Below are 24,990 nucleotides of genomic sequence, written 5' to 3'. Positions count from 1 at the left end.
TGACAGCATGCACCAAGGAATATATCAGGGCACTAAGGACAACTAAAAGAACACATATTGCCACCTTGGTTGCGTCCGCCGAGTCCCGCCCAGCCGCCCTGTTTAGGATAACCCGCTCCCTCCTAAATAGGAGGGAGGCGGGGGACCCCCTACAGGGTAAGGCTGAGGAGTATGTCCAGTTCTTGGCGGACAAAGTTGCTCGGTTTCGGTCGGACTTGGACTCCACCCTTGCAGATCCAGCCGAGACACAGGGGAATAACTTGGCAGACCATCTCTGGGTTGAGTTTCAGGATGTTGCCTCCGGGGATGTGGACAAGGCTATGCGAGCTGTGAGTGCCTCCACCTGTATACTGGACCCGTGTCCCTCCTGGCTGGTTGCCAACAGCAGTGAGGTGACACGAGGCTGGATCCAGGCGGTCGTCACTGCCTCCCTTCGGGAGGGGCACTTCCCCGCCGCACTTAAAGCGGCGGTGGTGAGACCCCTCCTGAAGAAACCATCCTTGGATCCAGCCGTTCTTAATAACTACCGTCCAGTCTCCAACCTTCCCTTTGTTGGGAAGGTTGTTGAGAAGGTGGTGGCCTTCCAGCTCCAGCGTACCTTGGAGGAAGCTAGTTACCTTGACCCCTTCCAGTCCGGCTTCAGGCCCGGTTACAGCACAGAAACCGCTTTGGTCGCATTGACCGATGATCTCTGGAGAGCCAGAGATGGAGGCCATGCGTCCATCCTGGTTCTCCTTGACCTCTCAGCGGCTTTCGATACCATCGACCATGGTATCCTTCTGCGACGACTGCGGGAGGTGGGAGTGGGGGGCACTGTTTTGCAGTGGTTCTCCTCCTACCTCTCAGACAGGTCGCAGTCGGTGTTGGTGGGGGGGCAGAGATCGTCCCCGAGGCCCCTTACTTACGGGGTGCCGCAGGGCTCGGTCTTATCCCCCCTACTATTTAACATATACATGAAACCGCTGGGCAAGATCATTCGGAGGCACGGGATAAAATACCATCAATACGCGGACGATACACAGCTGTATCTGTCCGCCCCGTGCCAACTCAATGAAGCGGTGGACGTGATGAACCGAGGTCTTGAAGCCGTTAAGAACTGGATGAGAGCTAACAAACTGGTACTCAACCCGGACAAGACCGAGTGGCTGTTGTGTTTCCCTCCCAACAATTTGGCCAGCGTTCCATCACTCAGGCTGGGGGGTCAAAATTTACACCCCTCAGATAGGGTCCGCAACTTGGGAGTCCTCCTGGACCCACAGCTGACTTTTGACCATCATTTGTCAGCTGTGACCAGGGGGGCATTTGCCCAGGTTCGCCTGGTACGCCAGTTGCGGCCCTACCTGAATCGGGAGGCCCTCACAACAGTCACTCGAGCCCTTGTGATCTCTAGGCTGGAATACTGCAATGTGCTCTACATGGGGCTGCCCTTGAAGAGCATCCGGCGACTTCAGCTAGTCCAGAATGCGGCCGCGCGAGTGATCGTGGGCGCACCTCGGTTCGCCCACATAACACCGATCCTCCGTGAGCTGCGCTGGCTACCTGTTGATCTCCGGGTGCGCTTCAAGGTGCTACTTACCATTCATAAAGCCCTCCATGGTAGTGGATCTGACTATTTGAGAGACCGCCTTCTGCCGATTACCTCCCTTCGTCCCATCAGATCGCATAGAGTAGGCCTCCTCCGAATTCCATCCGCCAGTCAGTGCCGACTGGCGACTACGCGGAGGAGAGCCTTCTCAGTTGCAGCTCCGAGGCTTTGGAACGATCTCCCCGTGGAGATTCGTACCATCACCACCGTCCAGACCTTCCGCACAGCCCTCAAGATCTGGCTATCCCGTCAGGCCTGGGGATAAGACCTTAATCTCGCCCCACCCGAATGTTGAATGAATGTTGTGTTTTATTGTTTTATTTTATTATACTCCACATTTTCTTTTTGTATTTTGTCTTGCACTCCCTTCCTACAAATTGTAAGCCGCCCTGAGTCCCCTCAGGGAAAAGGGCGGCCTATAAATGTCAAATAAATGACTAAAAAAAAAAAAAGTGCGCCAGGAGAAGACTCTATGGCAGTGATGGGCAACCTTTTTGGCGTGGTGTGTCAAAAATCGGCAAAAAATCGAGCATAACTCGCGTTGTGTGTCACTTCGACAAAAACATAATTTTGCGCAATTTATAGTTTAAACTACAAAAATATATAATTGCAATATAATTGTATTTAATAAACCAAAAACAAATTATTTAACATACCTGCTTAGTAACTTCTTTGTTCATCAGTCACTTTTTTCAATGCCATTGTAACTCTGGTCACTAAATGTTTTCCCCCTCCTCGAGACTCCTCACTTCTTCCTTCATTCCTCTTGCTTATCTACCTTCACCTTATCTGTCTTCTGCTCTTTCCCTCTCTTCCTTCCTTTCTCCTTCCATCCTCTCTTCTTTCCTCACTCACTCCCTTCCTCCTTTCCTCTTCCTTCCTCCTTCCATTCTTTCAGCTTCATTTCTTTTGCCTATCTACCTTCTCTGTCTTTCTGCTCTTTCCATTTCTCTCTTCCTCTTCGCTTCTGTTCCTTCCTCCTTCCCTCCTTCCCTCTTTCTTCCTTCTTCCTTCCTTCTGCCTATCTACCTTCACCTTCTCTGTCTTTCTGCTCTTTCCCTGTCTTCCCCTTTCCTCCTCCCTCCTTTCTTTCCTTTCTAGTTCCATCTTTTCTTCTTTCCTCTCTCCCTCCCTTTTTCTTTTTTCCTTCCTTCCTCTTTCCTCTTGCCTATCAACTTCATCCTCTTTGTCTTTCTGCTCTTTCCCTCTCTTCCCCTTTTCTTCCTACCTCCTTCCCTCTTTTCTCCCTCCCTTCTTCTTTTTCTTCTTTTTTTATTCCATCTTCCTCCTTCTCCTCCCATTCTTTCTCCTTCCATCCATCTTTTCTCCTTCCATCTTCTCCCCCCTCCCTTCTTCTTTTCCTTCCCCCCTCCCTCCTTCCTTCCTCTCCTTCCCTTTCTCGCACACAGGAAGGGGAGGGGAGGCTTTCTAGTCGCTTTCACAGCATAATTTCTTTATCTAACTTTTAAAAAACAGTGTGCAAATCAAACTTGAGATTTTCGTAACCTGCGAAGCACCAAGTTATTATCTTCTGTTGTTACAAATTCGCAGCTACTCCATTCTTTCCGATAGGGAACTGCATTTCCCAAGATGCCTCAGGTCCTCAAAGCGCTGAACGCGGTTTTGCAATTGACTCCAGCGAGGCCCGGTAGCCGCCAGCTGGGGTGGCTGTCAAGGCGCTGACAGCGGAGCAGACGCGCCATTTGAAATCTCAGATTTCGCCCTTCTGCAACAGCCTCCCTCGGGATCCCGCTCCTCCGCTACAGATGCATCGCGTCCCAACAGCGGAACGTCTGGTCACCTTAGGGATGAATCCTGTGCGTGTCACCCCAAATGGCTACGCGTGTCAGCACTGACACGCGTGTCATAGGTTCGCCATCACTGCTCTATGGCAAGGGGAGGGTTTTCCAGTTGTCTCCACAATTGATAGGGCTTTCGGTTATGACAGGTAGAGGAAAAAGGATACCGCGCTAGGAGGAGACTCTATGGTGGGGGAACTGAACTTCCGGTCAGCTCCAGAATTGAACAGGGAGCTTCCGGTTAGGACCTTTGTGGCTCCCGGTGGTTTCTTTTCTGTGGGAAACGGGTCCAAATGGCTCGTTGAGTGTTTAAGTTTGCCAACGCCTGGTACAGGGCAGTGATGGCGAACCTTTTCGGCATCAAGTGCCAAAAAAGGGGTGCGCTGTTTGTGCGCATTCACACGCTTGCATTCTCATCTTGGTTACATCTCGGAAGAGGAGCCCCCCCGGGGGCATGCATGCAGACGTCACAAAATGAACTTCCAGTTTCCGGCGCCACACACATACTGGCAAGCTAGTCTTCCAGTTTCTGGTGCACATGAATGCACAACAATCAGCTGGCCAGCGTGCATGCTCATGGTCAGAAAATGGAAGACCAGCTCTTCTAGTTTTCTGCACTGCTGCGCCCAAAGAGGCAAGTTGATCATCACGCGTGCATGTGCGCCAGAAACCCAGAAGAGGAACAGGCAACACCACGCGTTCCAGGTGACATGGCTCTTCTTGCCACTTCAGGCACATGTGCCATAGGTTCTCCATTATGGCTATAGGGTCTCCTGCTCGAGCAAAGGGTTGGACTAGAAGACCTCCAAGGTCCCTTCCAACTCTGTTATTCTGTCATTGAGCAAGAGGCAGGCCCGTTGCTTGTTACATCTTTCTCTCGTTTACTCCCCATTTTTTTTGTTAAGCATGATCTGAGCTGACCACCTTTAGATTATATAGTGCAGACATGCTGAAATTACTAGATGTGTCTTCTCCGGATGATTAGAAAGAGTAACAGGTAATCCTTGACTTATAACCATTCGTTTAACAACTGTTCAAAGTTACAACAGCACTGAAAAAGTGAATTATGGTCATTTTTCACACCTGCAACTGTTACAGCAAATCACATCCCTGAGGTCATGTGATCAAAATTTAGACACTTGGCGACTGACTCCTATTTGTGACGGTTGCAGTGTTCATGTGGTCACCTTTTGTGACCTTCTGACAAGCCAAATCAACACAGAGGCCAGATTCACTTAACTATTCACTATTGCTAACTTAACAGCTACAGCAATTCACTTAACAACTGTGGCAAGGAAGGTCGAAAAATGGGGCGAACCACATTTAACAATTCTTTTGCTAAGAAAGGGAAAATTGGGACTCAATAAAGCTTTGTCTTCATCCAATAAGGCATTTGTTGTATACAGTTATAGAAATTCAAGATGATCAAATCAGGTCATCCTATAACTACAGGGTAGTCCTTGAGTTACGACCGAAATGAAGCCTTCCCATTATGATTGGAAGTCATAATTGTCATAAAATGGGTTGGTTTTACAATCCATAAATGATCTCCCTTGTTGCGGAGATCATTAAACGAATTTGTTGGTCATAAAACCAAATACCACATTTGTTAAAGGGAACCCATTGTTTGCTGTGACACAATTTTGTCGAAAACCGTAAGTGCTGGTTTTCAGCAAAAGTGGTCACAACATGCAGTTATGGGGCTGAAGGATGCTGTGGTCGTGTTGCCAAACACTCAAAAGTCCGGTCATGTGACCACCGTCAGAACATTGAATCTGGGTCACAAGTCTCCCTTTTCATGTACATCGTAAGTTTGAATGGTTGCTAAGTGACCGGTCGTAAGTCAAAGGCTACCTGTATTGGCACAATAGCAATATTATTATTAAATTGTCATTAATAGCTATAGCAGTTCGACTTATATACCGCTTCATAGGGCTTTCAGCCCTCTCTAAGCGGTTTACAGAGTCAGCATATTGCCCCCACAGTCTGGGTCCTCATTTCACCCACCTCGGAAGGATGGAAGGCTGAGTCAACCTTGAGCCGGTGAGATTTGAACCGCTGAACTGCAGATAACAGTCAGCTGATGTGGCCTGCAGTACTGCACCCTAACCACTGTGCTACCTCGGCTCTTTAAACTGCCTGAAGCATCACAACCAAAGTTGCAATTATGGAGTGCAATTTGGCATCTTCAGCAAAAAAAAAGACCCAGTGATCCTATCTTGAGATGCCAGTGGATCTGAAATCTTTTCCATTGAACACCGAACGAGGCTCCAGTGCTGGAACAAACTATTTTGGGAATGCCTCATTAGGGAGCCCGCATTCTTCAATTAACACAATTAGAGTTCTTCTTTGCACACTCATCTAATTTCTCCTTTGCCTAACTCGCTGATATTATTTTTATCAGAGGCAGCCTGTAGAGACGCAGGCTGCTTTCCCTGCTTCTCCTGCAATGCATTCAGATAATTGTGATGTTAGCCAAGAGATGGGGGGAAATTAATTTGAGTTCCCCTGTGTTTGCAAAATTAGAAATTCTATCCTAACAAACATCTAAACCGAGGCGCAGCTGGCCCTCCGAATTTGCATGTCTTTGGGTATTAAAAAATGCATCTCTCTGAGCCAGAAGTTCCCAAATTCAGATCCTTTGATTATCGTTATATTTATTTCTTCATTATTGTTTCAGGGAAGAGGCTTTCATAGCTTCAAACTGATTATCCTTCTCTGAGTTTAATCTACTCATCCAGCCAGGTGGCTGGGAGTCCCATCACCAAGAGTGTGCCACCTTCAGCAATCTTGGACTTCTTGGTGATGGCTCCCCTCCTTTGGAACAGATAATCCCTAGATATTGAGCCACTCCCTGCTTACTATATTTCTGGAGAGCAGTAAAAAAAACCACAGTTTTTCACACATACACACAAAATTACATTGAGTCAGATCATGCAAACATTATCCAGTGGTGCTTCAAGCTGATTAATTAGATTAGCAGTTCACACTAAACTGTATTTCCGTGTTTCCTCCCTCCCTTCCTTTTTTATGGTTGAGTGACCTACTGGCCTACTTCCTGGAGATTAATCATTGAATTTTGCCACACTGATAGCAAATAATTCATCTAACAGAGTAACAGAGATGTAAAGGACTTAGAGATCTTCTAGTCCAACCCCCTGCTCAAGCAGGAATCCCTGTCTACCATTTCAGGCAAATTGCTGTCCAACCTCTTCTTTAAAACTCCAGAATTGGAGCATCCACAACTTCTGGAGGGAAGCCATTCCACTGATTTAATTGTTTTCACTATCAGGAATTTTTTTTCTTAGTTCTAGGTTGCTTCTCTCCTTGATGACCTTCCGTTCATCACTTCTTGTCCTGCCTTCAGGTGTTTTGGAGAATAGGTTGACCCTCTGTTCTTTGTGAAAACCCCTTAGGTGTTGGAACCCCGCTGTCATGTCTCTCCTGGGCACCACTACCACTCACCAAAGTGGTACCTATTTGTCTACTTGCGTTTGCATGCTTTCAGACCGCTAAGTTGGCAGGAACTGGGGCAGGAATGGGAGCTCAGTCCGTCATGTGTTTTGCAAACTCAGGGACAATTGGGTACTTTTTCCAACTATTTTTATTTTTATCAATTTGGGGGGGTAAAGGCATGCTTCTATGTCCGGACATTTTATAGCTTCTTCTCCAATGCTATACAGTATTTTTCAGGTCAATATGAGACATGGGCTTCTGTGGAAGTTATGGTGATCTCTCCTTTATAAATATGCTGTTATCTACAGGTTAGGAGTAAGGAAGAAGACTTTAATAGAAAAATGTAGGAGTTGTTGCTTAGGTAAGCCAGACTGGACCAGTCCAGAACTGCCAGATAGCATTTAGAAACAGTTCAGACAGACACATTCCTATCCACTGAACTGTAAAAAGAACTCCATCACAGTTGGACTTTCCAAGATTCTGTTACAATAGCAAATCTTCAAGAAAAGTAGTATTAGTCTTTTTGCGGAATTGATTTCCTGGTGTCTAGTGGGGTTAACACTCCAAGTCTGCTTCTCAAGTTAGTGGATATTTGGTTGCCTCTTGGAGTTGTGCCAGTCAATTTTAAGGCCAGCACTGTTCACGTGGAGTAAGGCTCTCCTGATAGATCCGCCGAATTAGGAAAATCCCATAAGTACTCGTCCTTCTGCCAGCAAGTCCATTTAAGAAGATACAATTGAATCTGGCAGGCGTTCCAGCTCAGTGCCCTCAACCCTCCTCTGATGACAATGATTCTCAATCAGTTGGTGTCCTCCTTAGCCTCATAATCGCCCTCCAACTGCTTTTTAAAAGTGGTAGGCTACCAGATTTCACTCTTGTCTTCAGAAGGCATCACGGTCCATTGGGCCTCTGCTAAAGATCAGCAATTAAAATAGCCATAGATGCAGTTACGAATATAGCTCTAAAATTAGCAAGTACAGCTATTTGTTTCCCCACACCAGGCTTCTGCAGGCAGGCTCTGATCTAGTTATGCAAGCTTCTTGCCACAATGATTTATTCATTCATACATACATATATATGATTCATAGAGCAACCCATATCTCACAAGACTCTTACAGGATTCAAACACACACACTTCAGATAGCCCTCAACTTTCAACAGTTCATTTAATGACCGTTCCATGCATTGGTGGGTTGCGGATTCCGTTCCAACAGGTACAGTTGGAACGGGCTTGCCTGCGTCCATGGGGATGCGCACATGCGCCTTGGCGCTTCTGCGATCCTCCGTGATGCTCCAGCTGCTCAGCAGAGCGTCGCGCAGGTGCTGTGCATGGAAGCGCTGAAGATGTAAAAGGATGGTGAGCTCGGGCGGGCGGGTGGGCCCTCCAGAGCATCCTACCGGAATGGTATCCGGTGCTACGGGCTGGCTCCGGTACGCCCGTACCGGGGCATACCACCAGCAACCCACCACTGGTTCCACGTTACAACACTGAAAAAGGCAACTTATAACCATTTTTTCCACGCTTACGACTGAAGAAGCATCCCCATAGCCATGTGATCAAAATTCAGACACTTGGCAATTGGACACTTACAGTGTCCCAGGTCACTTGATCACATTTTGCGACATTCTGACAATGGGGAAGCCAGATTCACTTAACAACCACCATACCACTAGTTTAACAAGGACAGTGACTTACTTAACAACTGTGGCAAAAAAGTTCATGAAATGGGGGCAAAAGTGACTTAACAATTGCCTTGCGTAGCAGCAACAACATTTTGGTCTCAATGTTGGATGTAAGTCGAGGATTATCTCCCAGAGCCCAAGTATAAACATTCACATGATAGCAGTCTTCCAATATCTCAGAGATTGCCACAAAGAAGAGGGAGTCAAGCTATTCTCCAAGGCACCTGAGGGCAGAACAAGAAGCAATGGGTGGAAACTAATCAAGGAGAGAAGCAACTTAGAACTGAGGAGAAATTTCCTGACAGTTAGAACAATTAATCAGTGGAACAAATTGCCTCCAGAAGTTGTGAATGCCCCAACACTGGAAGTCTTCAAGAAGATGTTGGATAGCCATTTGTCTGAAATGGAATAAGGTTTCCTGCCTAGGCAGGGGGTTGGACTAGAAGACCTCCAGGGTCCCTTCCAACTCTGCTATTGTATTGTATTGTATTGAGAAAGGCAGTCTTGCAAACATCCTCACTCGTAAGCCACGGAGAACTTCATAGGTGCTGACGAGCAATTTCGTATTGTACCTGAGGCCTACCGGGCCCATTGCAGCTGACAGAGTGGTGATGTTAGATGGGTGTAACAACGTCAAAAATGCATTCTGGCCTAGCTTCCAAGCATCTCAGAGGTGCTTTTTCAAAACTGGACTATGTCTTTTTTTTTTCCCCTTTGAGGAAGTAGGAGGCATTTTGCTTCTCATCCAAAAAGCTCCACCAGTTTTGAAGAAGTTTCTCGGATGAGAAGCAAAATGTCTTCTTCATCAAGGGAAAAAAACGTAGTCCAGTTGTTTTTTGAAAAAGCACCTTTGAGACAACCATGACCTGGATGACTGAGAATCTCCATAGACCTCTAGCTTACAAGTGCTCTTCAAAGGCAGCTCCCTGTAAGAGAGCATTATAGTAATCTTAGCAAGAAGTGGGCAAAGTATGAGTTACCACGAGCAGGGCCTCCCAATCTGGTCTTGCTCGCAGGCTTATCATTCGTCTTAGGTAAAACGTGAAGCCTTTTCCTGCTTTTTCATGCTATAAATAATTGCACCAGTGTCATAGAAAACATAATAAAGAATTATGGACATTTGGCAGCAGGAGATGCCATAATATAAAATAATAATTTCCACCTCTATCCTGTTGCAAACATAGTACAGTACAAGGGATAATTTATTGTACTTTTGCCTTAACTGCATATCTTAAAATTCCCCATTACTGTCTTTCCCAGCCTTTCCAAACCCACTTAGTGGAAAGTGCAAAAGGGAGAAGATAGAATATAGAACATAGAATAACAGAGTTGGAAGTGACCTTGGAGGTCATCTAGTCCAACTCCCTGCTCAAGAAGGAGAGTCTATACCCTTCCAGACAGGTGGCTGTCCAGTATCTTGTTAAAAGCCTTCAGTGGTAGGGCAACCACAATTTCTGAAGACAAGCCGTTCCACTGGTTAATTTTTCTCACCTTTAGGAAATTTGTCCTTAGTCCTTAGATACTTCTCTCCTTGGTTAGTTTTCATCTATTGTTTCTTTTCCTGCCTTCAGGTGCTTTGGAAAATAGATTGACACACATACACACACACCTCATCTTTGTGGCAGCCCCTTAGATATTGAAACACTGCTATTATGTCTCCCCTAGTCCTTCTTTTCATTAAAGTAGACATTCCCAATTCCGGCAATTGTTCTTCACATGTTTTAGCCTCCAGCCCCCTAATTATCTTTGTCGCTCTTCTCTGTACTCTTTGCAAAGTCTCTACATTGTTATTATTTTTTAATATTGTGGTGCCAAGAGAGCCCAGGAGAGATTCAGCTTCTAAAATAATCTGTTTTATCAGGAAGTTGGTCTGTAGCTTTTAAAAATATAAGAGAGATGTTGAGAATCGGCTTGGAACAGCTTGTCTAATCAAGGAAATACAAAATTTTAGTGGGATACTTACACTGCAGATATGAAGCGCTGAAGGGGACATCTCATACATTTCAAAAATATATATATTTCAAATATATATACATATATATATATATATGTGTGTGTGTGTGTGTGTGTGTATGTACATGTATACACACACACACACACACACACACATATATGCAGGTCTTGTTGTATTCGGGTCTTTTCCCGTGTAAGATTGAGGTTGTCTTGGCAACGTTTCGGCGAGGTCTCACTCGCCATCTTCACGCTGGGTTTTGGGCTTAAAGTGTGGTCGGAGCTGCCATCTTTCTATAAATCTTGGTGGTGGGGGGTGTACGGAGTGCTGGCTTTGTTTCAGTAAGTGGAATGATTGGTCGTGTGGTTGTATCATGATTGGTAGATTGGCGCTGATTGGTGCTGGTTGTGTGTCCGTTGTTGTTTTGTGTTGTAACACCCTGGGTGGTGGGTGGGGCACATTTGTTGACTAGGGCTGGTTTCCAGATGTCTGGTAGGTGGGAGGTATCGTCACATTTATTCATGTTGTGGGGGTGTTTCTCTATTTCAATAGCTTCCATAATATCTAAGCCAGAATTTGGGTTTTTGTTCAGATTTATCTAAGGTGTTCGTTTCAAAATGTTCCATGTATAAGTTTGCGATGACGGGTTTCTAGCCTGGTGCCTAAACTACTGTACCAAACTGGCTCTCAGTTATTATCTGCAAAGTGTTTTATAACACAAAATCTATAGGACATACTCAGTGGTGGGATCAAAAAATTTTACTAGCAGTTCTGTGGGCATGGCTTGGTGGGCATGGCTTGGTGAGTGTGGCAGGGGAAGGATACTGCGAAATCTGCATTCCCTCCCCACTCCAGGGGATGGTTGCTGCAAAATCCCCATTTCCTCCCATCAGCTGGGAATTTGGAAGCAGAGAATAGATGGGGTCAGGGACAGTCAGAAGTGGTATTTACCGGTTCTCCGAACTACTCAAAATTTCTGCTACCGGTTCTCCAGAACTGGTCAGAATCTGCTGAACACCACCTCTGGATATACTGGGCAAGGCATTGTCTGAATTGTATCTGCTTGTCCCAAATCAAACTTCTTGAGTGAGACTGTTAGAATCTCTAAACCTCAAGAAGTTATGAGGTGAGAAGCAAAGGATGGATCTTTCCAATAGTCATCCCATTCCTTGGAAATTGAGCCAACCCTTTCTGAATGCTGCAAGCTTGTTAAAATTATAGTATTCCGACATATCGTTGTCCCTAATTTATGGAACAACATCATACAGGTAAGTGTTGTTATGCATTGATATTTTTCATTAAGGTACCTACCTTGCTGTTTGTGTTTTGCTGCCCAGAATCTATAAATACTGCAAAATAAATAAAGTTCAAAACTATGCAGAACAAGAGAGATAGAAACACACAAACACAGAGAAACACATTCGCAAGAGGCCTAAAGCAGCTAACGGCAGTATTTTCAATTTCAACATCCCTTGACTTCTTAATTTGGTCCTGACACATTAACAAGTTCTGAAACTCCCAAATTACTTGTATCAAATAATGTCTTAGACGACTTTAAATCTTTGGCTGATTTCCGTAGACAGTTGAAAATTGCTAAAATTGCTTCTAAAATTACTACTAATATTGTTAATTTTGCAAAGGGTTTGAAAGGAAGAGTTGGATGGCCATGTTTTAACAAATCAACACTCTTGCCTTTAAAAATATATGTTAAATATGTCTTTTATGATCTTCAGATGAACAGTGTCATCTGAAAAAGATTCTTTTTCATTATGTAAATCAGGAGATGTCGAAGAAGGGTTGAGTGTCAGTATTTTCATGTTACAAGTAAAATGTATTTGAAGGGATGTTGACATACATAATTTGGTTCTGCTCTGTGATTGTCACATTTCGGTTTAATAGCCACATTATTATTAATAGAATTTTGAGAAATCTGTTTTGAATTTTGAGAAGGGGTGGAATCAAGATCGTGCGAAGCTATAGAACCGCTTTACAAAGCCCTATTAAGACCACCCTTGGGATACTGCATCCAGTTCTGGTCACCACAATATAAAGAAAAGATGTTGAGACTGGGAAGAGTGCAGAGAAGCGCAACAAGAATGATTTGGGGAGGGGGGGCGAGGCTAAAACATACGAAGAATGATTGCAGGAACTGTCTAATCTAGAGAAAACATGATAGCAGTCTTCCAATATTTGAGGGGCTCCTACAAAGAATTCTTTATTGGCCAAGTGTGATTGCACACACAAGGAAGTTGTCTTTGGTGCATAAGCTCTCAGTGTACATCAGTGGTAGTCAGCCTGGTCCCTACCACCCACTAGTGGGCCTTCCAGCTTTCAGGGTGGGCGGTAGGCATTTGCTGTAACTCTGCTTTATAAATTTTATAAAGTAAAGTTACTTCCCTACTTTATAAATCACCATTACTGTGGAACCGGTGGGCGGTTAGAAAATTTTACTACTAACAGAAATAAAAAAGTGGGCGGTAGGTATAAAAAGGTTGAGTACTCCTGGTGTACATAAAAAATACTTCCATCAGGAATCATAAGATGCAACACTTAGTTGTTGTATCAGTCATGTGTCACTAAATAAATCATACTAGGAAACTAAATGAAGCAATATAAATGATAAAGATACAAGCAACAAGGCTATAGTCACAAGTAGAAGGCGATAGGTAATAGGAAGGATGAGAAGAATAATAGTAATACAGTCTTAGTAAATAATTTGACAGTGTTGTGGGAATTAGTTGTTTAGCAGAATGATGGTATGCAGGAAAAAAAAACTGTCCTTGTGTCTAGTTGTTCCGGTGTGCAGTGTTCTATAAAGTTGTTCTGGTGTACAATGCTCTATAAAGATGAGGGATCAAACTATTTTCCAAAGTACTAAAAAGGCAAGATGGGAAGCAATGGATGGAAGCTAACCAAGGAGAGAAACAACCTGGAATTAAGGAGAAACTCCCTAACTGTGAGAGCAATCAACCAATGGAATAGCTTGCCTTCAGAAGTTGTAGGTAGCAATAGCAATAGCAGTTAGACTTAAATACCGCTTCATAGGGCTTTCAGCCCTCTCTAAGCGGTTTACAGAGTCAGCATATCGTCCCCACAGTCTGGGTCCTCATTTTACCCACCTTGGAAGGATGGAAGGCTGAGTCAACCCTGAGCCGGTGAGATTTGAACAGCCGAACTGCAGAACTGCAGTCAGCTGAAGTAGCCTGCAGTGCTGCATTTAACCACTGCGCCACCTCGGCTCTTCTTAAGGTGCTCCCTCAGTGGACGTTTTCAGAAAGAGACTAGATAACCATTTATCTGAAATGGTACAGGGTCTCCTACTCGAGCAGGGGGTTGGATTAGAAGACCTCCACGGTCCCATCAAGCTCTATTATTCTATGTTCCGTGAGAAGAGAAATAAGGATATGATGCTGAATAGCATGTCCCCAACTTGGAATCTATCAATTTATGAAGATTTTTTGTACTTCATGGAATTTGGATTGTAGGTGACAATTTTGCCATTTTAATAAAAACAAACAACTCCAGACTTAAAATACCGGACTAAAGAAATGTGTTCACTCTCAGCTTTATATTGGCTCCCTGTTAATGTAATAGAAAAAAAAGAACTTACTTCTCTTGAACTACACATTTTAATTCTGTTTTTTATTACTGGCTCTTAAGAGTTGCCTTAACTTTTTAGGAGAAGTAGACATTAAATAAATCTTGCCCAAGTGGATCTGCCTAGATATGCTGGGCTTCAGTTCCCTGCATTTTTAGCTGGGCAAGACTGAGATAGATCAACAGCCATTAACCATGGCAGAGAAATTATCAAGTTTCAAAACACCAATTTCGGAAGAAGCCTGAAGGTCAGTTACGAAAAGGGGGAAATGTTATTAGATGGACCTTCTGTTTGATCGAGCAGGGCAGCTTTTACATCCTTCAGAGAATAAAAATAAAAACAATTTGGACCTGGGTGACTAGCTAATCTCTCATGCTGTAGAAGAAGAGCAGGCTGAGCTGGAAGGTGAGATTAAATGTGTCACCACTTTGGAGTCATTGCATTCCCACAAGAGACTTAAGTCCAGCCCCACCTTGAATTCCCTTGACCCTTATCTAGCACCAATTTTAACCTTGGCCATTAGTTGACTATATTCAACTAATTGTATATAGGGGTCATGGTCCCATCAGATCCTAGTTTGGAGGAGGAGTTGGAACCTGGGCCATCTGATAGGGATGACATGTCTCCCTTGGAGAGGGCAGAGAGGACAATATTGTCTCACGCCCCTCAGGCACCGGGGAGGTGGTTGACCAGACGGGGAGCTGCCTGCTCTCACAAACTTGGGAGGATCAGCAATGGGGATGAGAAGCAGCTGATCCCCTCGGATGAGGAACAGCTGCCTCCCCCGCTGGATCCGAGGGCACAGAGAATGGGGCACAGGGGAGCTCAAAGGAAAGCTGCTTGGGAGGAAGTCGCCTAGCCCCTCCTCTCAAGGAACACCTGGGTTGGGTTGACTTAAGCAAAGGCTGCAGGAGGGCATCTTTGTCAGGAACAATTGTTTCGCTATGGCAGTGGTTCCCAAACTTGGCAACTTTAAGACTTGTGGACTTCAACTCCCAGAATTCTCCAGCCAGCAGAGCTCTGCTGGCTGGAGAATTCTGGGAGTTGAAGTCCACAAGTCTTAAAGTTGCCAAGTTTGGGAACCACTGCGCTATGGCATGCATTTCCCTGGCCTTGGAAAAACTCTGCATTGACCCGTGTTTCTGCCTGAGCCTTTGTCTCACCGACTTGCCTTGCCTTACGGACAACGTACAGCCCTGTGAATTTGCATTTTGTTTTTCGACTTCCTCTCTTCCTTTGCAAATCAGTTTTGGTCATTACTGGCTTTTTTTTTTTCGTGGGGACCGTTGGTGGCTGCCTTCAGGGAAGTCTGGGGTGGAGCTTTACAAAGGTAAAGGTTCCCCTCGCACATACATGCTAGTCGTTCCCAACTCTTGGGGGCTGTGCAGATCTCCGTTTCGAAGCCAAAGAGCCAGCACTGCCTGAAGACATCCCCGTGGTCATGTGGCTGGCATGACTAAATGCTGAAGGCGCACGGAACACTGTTACCTTCCCACCAAGGGTGGTTCCTATTTTTCTACTTGCATTTTTTTACGTGCTTTCAAACTGCTAGGTTGGCAGAAGCTGGGACAAGTAACGGGAGCTCACTCCGCTATGCGGTGCTAGGGATTCCAACTGCCAACCTTTCTGATCGACAAGCTCAGCGACTTAGCCACTGAGCTGCTATAATTTATATTGATATGTGAATATTTGTTGAGGTTAACATGTACCATTTTTTTAATCCCTTAACCAAGCTACCGTATTTTTCGGAGTATAAGACGCAATTGGGTATAAAATGCACCAAGGTTTTGAAGAGGCAAATTAAAAAAAAGGTTTTGCACTCTGCAAACCTCCCAAAAATGGCCTGTTTTTCATGAAAATGGGCCTGTTTTTTTCCCTCCAAAAAGGCATGAATAGCCTTTGGGGGGCTTGCAGAGTGCTCCTGGGGGTGGGGAGCCAAAAACAAGCAAAAAATGGCTCATTTGTCACGAAAACGGGCCCGTTTTTTGTAAAAAAAAAGGGGGGGCATGGATAGCCTTTAGGAAGCTTATAGAGTGCTTCTGGGGGCTGGGGGGGGTTAAAATTGAGCAAAAACCGGGCTGTTTTTTGCTCATTTCTGCCCTCCCCAGCCCCCAGGAGCTCTCTAAAAGTTTCCTAGAAGCTATCCATGCCCTGCACAGCCATTTTGGGGGGTGGGGTTTCAGGAAGCAAAAAATGCTGTATTCAGTGTATAAGACACACCCAGATTTTCAGTCTTTTTTCTGAGGGAAAAAGGTGCGTCTTATACTCCAAAAAATATAGTACATTCCAGTTCTTGATCTTTCATTTGAGAACCAGGACATCCGAATCTGAATTGACAGAAAGAACAGGAATGTCTGTCAGGAGTAGAATCCCTTTCTCCTGCGCAGCTCGTCTGTCACTGTCTATCACTGTGACACCCTTGCGTTTCCTGGACCGTGATGCTTCCATGTATCTCCCCCTCTTTTGCCATAAATTCAACTGAATCTAGGCCTCCATAAAAGTCAGACGTTTTCTGTGGCCCCAAAGAAGGCAGCGTAAATCAATTTTATGGTACAGCTACCATGGCATGTTCACCTAAAGTGGTGTCTTGTTGAATATAAGCATATCGTATAATGACCTTTTTGGCACAAAATGATTGCATTTGTATTCTGAAATAAGTGCACGATTGTTCTCTTCCATTCTTTGCTCCATTTGCTGCTCACATCTGAGATGGAAGGAATCCTTTGGCTTCCAATATTTTCATCCTTAGTCTGCTGGATGCTGAATTTATGAGGTTTATAATTTGCATTGCTGGGCCAGCTGTTCCTTTAAGATAAACTGTTATGAGAATTACACATCTGTGTGGGAAGAAAATCCACAGCATAAACTGTTTGAACCAGGGGTGAAATGTTCTGAAGTCTGCTACCAGTTTGCTTCACGCGCATGAGCACCAAATGCACGCTTTGCGCACTTTATGCGCATGCACACCGCAGGCACTACGAAGCCTTTTCTGACTCTGCAAAGGTAAGTAGAACAACGAGGGGCGAGAACAGCTGTGCTGCGTGATTTAGATTCACTAGAAAGCAGAATTCCCTGCTTTCTAGCAAATATAAATCGCACAGCACAGCTGATTGACGCACAGGTTGTTTGTTTGTTTATTTCTATATTGGATTTATATTCCGCCCTTCTCCCAAAGGACTCAGGGCGGTGTACAACATTTAAAAAAAAACACATATTACAAAAGTTAAAAAGGGAATTAGATAGAGTTGATGGAGTTATCACAGCTGATCGTTGGAACTTTTTTTAAACTTATTTTAAGCATTTTTTTTACTACTGCAGTAGTAAAAAAAAATGCTAAAAAAATGTTCTGACGATCAGCTGTGCAAAAATCAGCTGTGCCACACGATCGTGGGGGAAAAAAAATTAACTATCGGTTCAGGCAAACCAGCCCGAACTGGTAGCATTTCACCCCTGGGTTGAACCTTCCTGAATTGCATGGTAGTATCGGGTGCTTTAGTTGTCTTACTATTGTGGTCATGAGAAACCATGGCACGACAAAACCGCGGTCCACTAAAGCACGCCCGATTAAAGCGCGTACCTGACGTCATCAGCAGCGCGACAAATACGACCGCGGAGAAAAAAGGGCGCTTTAAAAAGCTCTTTTAAAGCAAGCCGATTCACGTTAAGGTAAGGGTTAGGGTTAGGGTTAGGATTCAGGTTAGGTTAAGGGTTAGGGTTAGGGTTAGGTTAAGCGTTAGGGTTAGGTTTAGGGTTAGGTTAAGGGTTAGCGTTAGGTTTAGCGTTAGGTTAAGGGTTAGGTTTAGGGTTAGGTTTAGGGTTAGGTTTCGGGGGGTTAGGTTTAGGTTTACACGTTAATTTTAGCTTTACCGCTCACAGCGTGCTTTTTTCGTCGCGCTGTGATGACGTCAGGTACGTGGTTTCGTCGAGCGCGCTTTAGTCGACCACGGTTTTGTGGTGGAACCATGAGAAACTAGAACCGGGATGGCGAACCTATGGCACAGGTGCACATATGGCCCGTGGAACCGTATCTGAGGGCATATGAGGCGTTGCCCAATGTCAGCTAGCCAGCTGATTTTCGGGCTTCCGGAGTCTGGGGAGGGCAAAAAATGGACCCAATGGGCTACCGGAAGTTCAGAAACAAACTTCCGTTGGGCCCATTTTTTTGCCATCTAAAGGCTTTCCTGAAGCCTGGGGAGGGCGAAAAACAGGCCTACTGGTTGTCCGGAGGCTTCAGTGAGGCTTGTGCGCATGCAGGGGGGGAGGGTTGTTTGCACATAAGCGGGGGGAGGGCATTGCATTCTGGGTGTGGGCACGCACGCATTATTGCACATGCACGTGCCCTTTTGGCAACTGAGCAGAAAAACGTTTGCCATCACTGGCATAGAACAAGGGTCCATGGACTGGCACCGGACCGCGGCATGCCAGAAACGGGACTGCGCCAACAAGTGAAGCCCCATCCTCGGGATACAGGCAGCATGTGAAACCACACACCTTCAGGTCCTCTTTTCATGGAACCGGTCCCAAAAGGTTGGGGCTACTGGGCTAGAAGACTAGCAAATATGAGCTGCCTAATAGAAAGTAGCTTCTGGACCAGAGAGAGGAATGTGTAAAAATCTTCTATTATTGCATAGAATCTGCTGAGCTCTCCACTTCGGCAGCCAATTGTGGAACCTTTAAGAATGTATTTCTCATTGGTTTGTCCTAGTTCACCTTCCACCATTAACAAATACCTTCTAGAACCCACTAAGCCACCTCAGGTCAATTGCCATGTAATGATGGCCAGCTGGAAACCCATTAAATATCTTCTTGTGATGGATTGCTCATGTGTGGCAGTTCCAATACATGCTTAACAACCCACCATAGTCAAGCAGGCAATTCTGGTCTAATCATTTCCCTACAGTCTACGCTACTGAAATCTGCAGCCAATAATTGGCATTTTATGAGATTAAGGTAATGGTGGGTTCTGGACCCCGTCGCAACCGGTACGCTGCGCACGGGGCCGGGCATCCTAGTCAGGCACACACACTACGCATGCATGTGCACACCACTGCCTTGTAACACCCAGCTCCTTGGGGGAGGTCGCGCAGGCGCCGCATGCTGTGCGCATGTGCGCAATTGGCACGGTTACTTCAAAAACAGCCATGGAACATGAGCAGGTGTGTGGGCCAAACGAGCCACCATACCGGTATGGTGGCCGCTGCTCCCGTCTACTACTGGTACAGCCGTACCGGGCTGAACCGCCTGGAACCCACCACTGGATTAAGGCCTTCGTTCTTACCAGTTTTGCTCCCCTTCATTGCCACTCCCTTGTGCAAGCTTTTTGTAACTTTCCCATCATTCTGGCAGGTGACCGAAGAGGAGGACTCAGCTAATCACACTGTGATGATTCAGGAAACATTGCAACCGGCTTCGTTGGAGTTGTCCGAGCAGCACCATTTGGTGGTCTCCTCAGATGACGTGGAAGGCATTGGGACAGTGACCGTTTATACGCAGGGCGGAGAAGCCTCAGAACTGATCGTTTACGTGCAAGAAGCCCTGCAGCCGATGGAAGAGCAGGAGCAATCTGCACAGGACATCTAAATCAAGTCCTCCGGGCAGGTAAGTAGGCACTGGTGGGATTCAGCCAGTCCGCACCTATCCGGGAGAACCGGTTGTTAACTTTCTAAGTAGTTCAGAGAACCGGTTGTTGGAAGAAATCTTATTTTGGTGTTTTTCCACTTTACAGGGCTAATCCTGTAAGGAAGGCAGGAAGGAAACATTCTGGTGTTGTTTCTAGCCTCATCTTTATTGCCCTGCTCACAGAAACTGCCTCTCTGGTTAACCCTTACTACATTGTAATAGCTAAGGCGAAGCACCCATCTACGTGAGTGACATTGAGTTGGCCGTGTCCACGTAGTCACATGACCATTGAGCCCTGCCTACCCAGCTGGTTATTAGGGCAGAGAACCGGCTGTTAAATTATTTGAATCCCAGCACTGGCACTGGAGGATGTGTCTTCATTGACATATTGCAAACCATTTTGGGGGAGAAACCCTTGAAGTTGGTGTGGCAAGAGTTGGTACATTCCAACGACTCTCTGATTCTCTGCCTAACTAATTTTTCTCTGACTGATGAAGTTGCTTGGATGAGCAAAGAAACGTCTCAGATTTATAAGCTTTGGTCCAGTTGCAGTGATTCAACTTTTAAACAACTCCTGACACCGCTAAAATATTTCCAAGTGTATATTTGACAGCAAGCATAAAAAGTGCTTCCTACAGCTACTACTGTATTTCTCAGAGTATAAGACACACCAGAGTATAAGACGCACTAAGGTTTTGAAGAGGCAATTTTTTTAAAAAAGTAGGTAGGTAGATGGAGGGATAGAGAGGGAGAGAAAGAGAGAGAAATACAGTAGGTAGATAGGGAGAGAGAGTAGTTAGTTAGGTAAGTAGATAAAGGGAGAGAGAGAGAGAGAGAAATAGAGATAAAGAGATAGAGAGACACCCAGATTTTCAGCCTCTTTTTTGAGGAAAAATGGTGTGTCTTATACTGCAAAAATACGGTAAATCCATGGTGTGTTTCACTCCTCATAGACCTGAGGGTGGCAGGTGATTGGACTCCAGGTAGTCCTTGACTTACGACCACAACCTGGACCAGAATTTCCATTGCCTAAGCATGGTGATTTGTTAAGTGAGTCATGCCCGATTATATGACTTCTTTTGTCATAGTTGTTAAGCGAATCCCTGCGGTCGTTAAGTGAATCTCATGGTCGTTAATCAAATCCAGCTTCTCCCGTTGACTTTCCTTGTTGGAAGCCAGCTGGGAAGATTGCAAATGGGCAATCACGTGACCCCCCCCAGGACACGCCAGTATCCAAGCGCCTGAATTTTGATCATGTGACCATGGAGATGCTGCGGTGGTCATAAGCATGAGGACCGGCTGCAAGCCACTTTTCCAGTGCTCTTGCAACGTCGAACAGTCGCTAAACAAATGGTCGTAAGTCGAGGGCTTCCCCTAATGGCTTTTCGCAGAGGAGATGTTTTGACACATACTGAGCCATGATCCGCTTTTTTTTTACGAATCTTTCCCTTTCTCCCAAGGAACTCAGGAGATCACAGCGTCTTATTACACCGATCCCGATTGATCTGCAGGGATCAAATAAGCATCCTGAGCAGCAACTGTGTGAGGAGACCTCAGCCAACAAACCGAGAGGAGTGAACATTGGCAAAGTGCCACGGGGCGCGATAAAACTATCGGGGTGTGTTGTATGCACTTTAAGAAAAGGGTAGTGTTTTTAAAAAAAGACTCTCTTAATCACCGTTTGAAAAGCTTCTTGAGAAGGCAGAAGGACAATCCGGCAAAAGAGAAGGCCCAGACAGCGAAGCTGTGTCTAAGGATAAAGCTCCATAGCTTATTTCTCCCCATCTTTGGCTCCCTGGCTTGCTTCTGGAAAGAAGTCGCCCTTTTAATCTTCTAAAGGAGCTTTGCTTTGTGAATTTCGAAAAAAACCCAGAACGTGACTTGAGTTTTCAAAGCCTTTTAAGAATCTTATCCGAAGGAACTGGGCTCCCATTTTTGGATGGTTCATCTTTTAACTTCACCCTCCTTCCGGTTTCTCAAGGAGGCAAAACGGCCACCGTAGTTTCCCCAGGCGCCTGGTTCCTCCTCTTAGAAAGGAAACGTTTTATTAAATTACTATGAATTTGAAGCACCTGGATCAGGGATGGCTAACCATTTTTCTAAAGGTGTGCCAAAACTGTGCGTATGTGTGCCCACCCACCTACACATGCACATGTGACCCCCCCCCCACCTATACATGCACTCAACCCTCCCCCACACACATGCGCACCTGGTTTTGCCCTCCCCAGGCTTCAGGAAAGACTTCAGAGCCTGGAGAGGGCGAAAAACAACCCAACAGCCCAACCGGAAGTTCGTTCCTAAACATCCTGTTGGGCCATTGGGCCTGTTTTTTGCCCTCCCCAGGCTCTGGAAGCTTTCCTGAAGCCTGGGGAGGGCGAAAACAATCTTCCCAGGCTCCGGAAGGCTGAAAATCAGCTGTCCAGTGCGCACATGCACCCCGGAGCTGAAGGCTGCCATACCGGCAAATATGGCTCCACATGCCACTTGTGGCACGCAGTTTGCCATCACGGACCTAGATTGAAAATTATTTGGGAAGGCTGAGGAGGTTCTGACCTGTAGTGGGTTTTGGCTCCCGTTGCAACCAGTACCACAGGCACGCGCGCTGCGCACGCATGCACACCCACCGCCTACGACGGTCCAGCTGCTCAATGGAGCGTCGCACATGCGCCATACGCTGCGCACGCGTGCAGAGATGGCCCGTTTCCTTCAAATACAGGTAAGGAACGAAGGCGGGTGGGCAAGCCCGCCAAAGCACCGTTCCGGTATAGTGGCAGGCACCGGTACGCACGTACCGGGGCGTACCGCCTCCAACCCACCACTAGTTCTAACCATCCCAGAAATTTTATTTTGCTTTTCCTCCCCTGTTCCCCTTTGCAAGTTTACAGCAGTGTTTTTCAGAAGTATTAAAAAAAATGTGGTCTTTTTGTTTTTTTCCCTGAGCTTGGCCACTCTATTTCTGATTGATGTTCACACTGCCGGATTATGTTCCTCATAATACATAACGAATGCAATTTTGAGCCATAGAGAAATAATTTAGCATCAAGAAAGCTGTGAAAACTAGAGTGATAAAGTGGAGTTTGGGGTCCTGTTTTCCCCGTCTGACAAATGTTTGAACATTTTCTTCATGGAAAAGCCCAGCTCAGTAGCCAAACCTCACATCCATTATGGTTAATCTGTCTTTATAAAACTAAACAATTTGCCATGAAATACATTGGCCATCCTGAGGGCACCTGACGGGTTTATGGTCACATCCCTTCAAGAGGCCGTCAGGGCTGGTCTAGAGAAGGCCTAATTTTTACTAAGCCTCCTTGAAGAACAGAGCAAATAGAGGCTAGGAGGCTCAAATAAAATTGTGGTAGGTGTTTTGTGCCTAGTTCTAACAAGTGGTTCCCCAATGGGGTGAAAATTCTGCAGAAAAAGGAACATGAGTTTGAAGAAGATTGTTTCCACCAGACCAATAATTCTAGTTGCAATCACGCTGGCTGGGGAATTCTGGGAGTTGAAGTCCACAGGTCTTAGAGTTGCCAAGGTTGGACATCCCTGATTGATGGGGAGATGTTGCTTCTCAATTTGCTTAGGGGAGAAGAGAGAAGATACGTTATGATTGGCACCCAATCATATGAAGAGCTTGCCCTTCAGCCTCCAAAGAACAATGCCAACAAGTCATGGTTAAAACCTGAGATTGATTGATTATTATTATTATTTTTATTCTGAGGGAGAAAGAAGGGGGGGGGGAATTAGGAATAACCTGACTTCTTTTATCCATTTGTGATTATGAGCAGAAATTCTATCATCTGACATACGAAACAGCTTAGACTTTAACTCTTGTGACCTATTTATGTCTAAGGTCTTGAAGAGACTTCTATCAAATAAAATGGAATTTTAAAATATACATAACACAAGTTTTAAATAGGCAACCCCATTTTGCCGGGGGGAATGGGGGAGACCCCAGGCCCTATGTCCAAGCCTACTGTTACTGAATGTCAGTATCTCAGTTCTTTTCCCTATAGTTTTGCTGGAAAGATGGGATGCAACATATTAAGTCCTTGTCTAGACTTAAATATGTTTTTTTTTTCCAAAGAAAATAAAAAGAAGAATTGAAATAAATCCTTAATACCTCCCCGTTATTTATTACATTAAATTATTAAATTTATTGAATGCATATGCCATTGAATCATTGAAATTCCTGCCTTCTTACAAGCATAAATAAAACATACCCAGTAGAAAAAGAAAAATAGAGTAAAACCTCCAAATAAGACAGGAAAAAATAATGCATAACTCCCAACACACATAACACATGGCAGCTCTGAATAAGTCAAAAAAAAGAAACAAAATATTAGGTGTAACACAGAATAAAAAAGTAATCATTGTGGCTAAAAATTAAGCCATCCCTGACTGTCATCTCACCACTCAGGAGTTACTTCCAGCAGCCTTAAATCCTTAATATACAGAAGAAACCACCTGGTCACCAAAATCTATTTGTTGCTGCAACTGAAATCTATACCTGTATATTTTTCCATTCTGCAAAGTTAATTAGCTTTAAGATGATGCATTACTCTCCACCTAAGAGCTAGATTTTGGGAACAGAAGGAGGAGGAGGAAGAAGAGTAAACTAGGTTTGTAACTATAATTTGGTTAAAAAAAAAACACCTGAAGAGTCACCTTCTGCAGCAGAAATGAAATAAAACTAACATTACAGGCTTATAAATATCCAGATATGTACTTCAAAAATAGCTAGCTTCTCTCGGGAAGCTAACATTTATTTTCCTGTACTTGCTTATAGTAACTTGAATTGGCATCGAATATTGCTGGATTAAATTAGGCCTGCAAAAAGGGTTGAATGATCGATGGTAAATAAAAACCTCCAAATATTACAAACTGAGAGTGCCGTTCTCTTGGAGTTAAAAACTTAAAAACCTGTTTGTTAGTGATTTTAAAAGACTTCTTAAAAGTGCTGATGTAGGTCACAATCGTTGCCAAATCTACTTGGTGCATCTTAAGGACTGCTGTCTTGTTAATATGTAAAAAGATATTTTCACAGCTTTGATAGTAAATGATCTCCAGCTCAAATAATTGTACAGACGGGAAAATAGAAAGCAAGAGGAGGTGTGTAAAATCTGTGGAAGCAGCTTTCCAAGTGAGTGTGCGTTCTTTGCTTGAGGGCAGCATGTACATACAGCCACAACTTCATCATTGTACACCTCTCCTTATCTTGGGAGGGGGAGCATCCAATATTTATATTTATATGTATATTATATATGAGCTATAAACCTTTGATTTCCCCCTCCCTCCCTTGACA

At 44.9% G+C, this 24,990-nt stretch overlaps 1 protein-coding gene across 1 annotated transcript in view; it reads left to right on the top strand.

Annotated features, from left to right (window-relative positions):
* The window catches only part of ZFAT (zinc finger and AT-hook domain containing), a 119,168-nt gene extending 97,232 nt beyond the window's left edge, over positions 1-21,936 (top strand). The window contains exons 16-17 of the mRNA XM_032222991.1: positions 19,419-19,670; positions 21,152-21,936. Of these exons, the coding sequence (XP_032078882.1) occupies positions 19,419-19,652 (234 nt within the window). The 3' untranslated portion in view covers positions 19,653-19,670; positions 21,152-21,936. The remainder of the gene's footprint in view (positions 1-19,418; positions 19,671-21,151) is intronic.
* Positions 21,937-24,990: the final 3,054 nt, after the last annotated feature.

This window comes from Thamnophis elegans, chromosome 8 (assembly GCF_009769535.1).
Source record: "Thamnophis elegans isolate rThaEle1 chromosome 8, rThaEle1.pri, whole genome shotgun sequence".
Classification (NCBI taxonomy): Eukaryota; Metazoa; Chordata; class Lepidosauria; order Squamata; family Colubridae; genus Thamnophis; species Thamnophis elegans.
The sequence above is the reverse complement of the archived record's forward strand: the minus strand, read 5'-3'. Positions and strand labels throughout refer to the sequence as shown.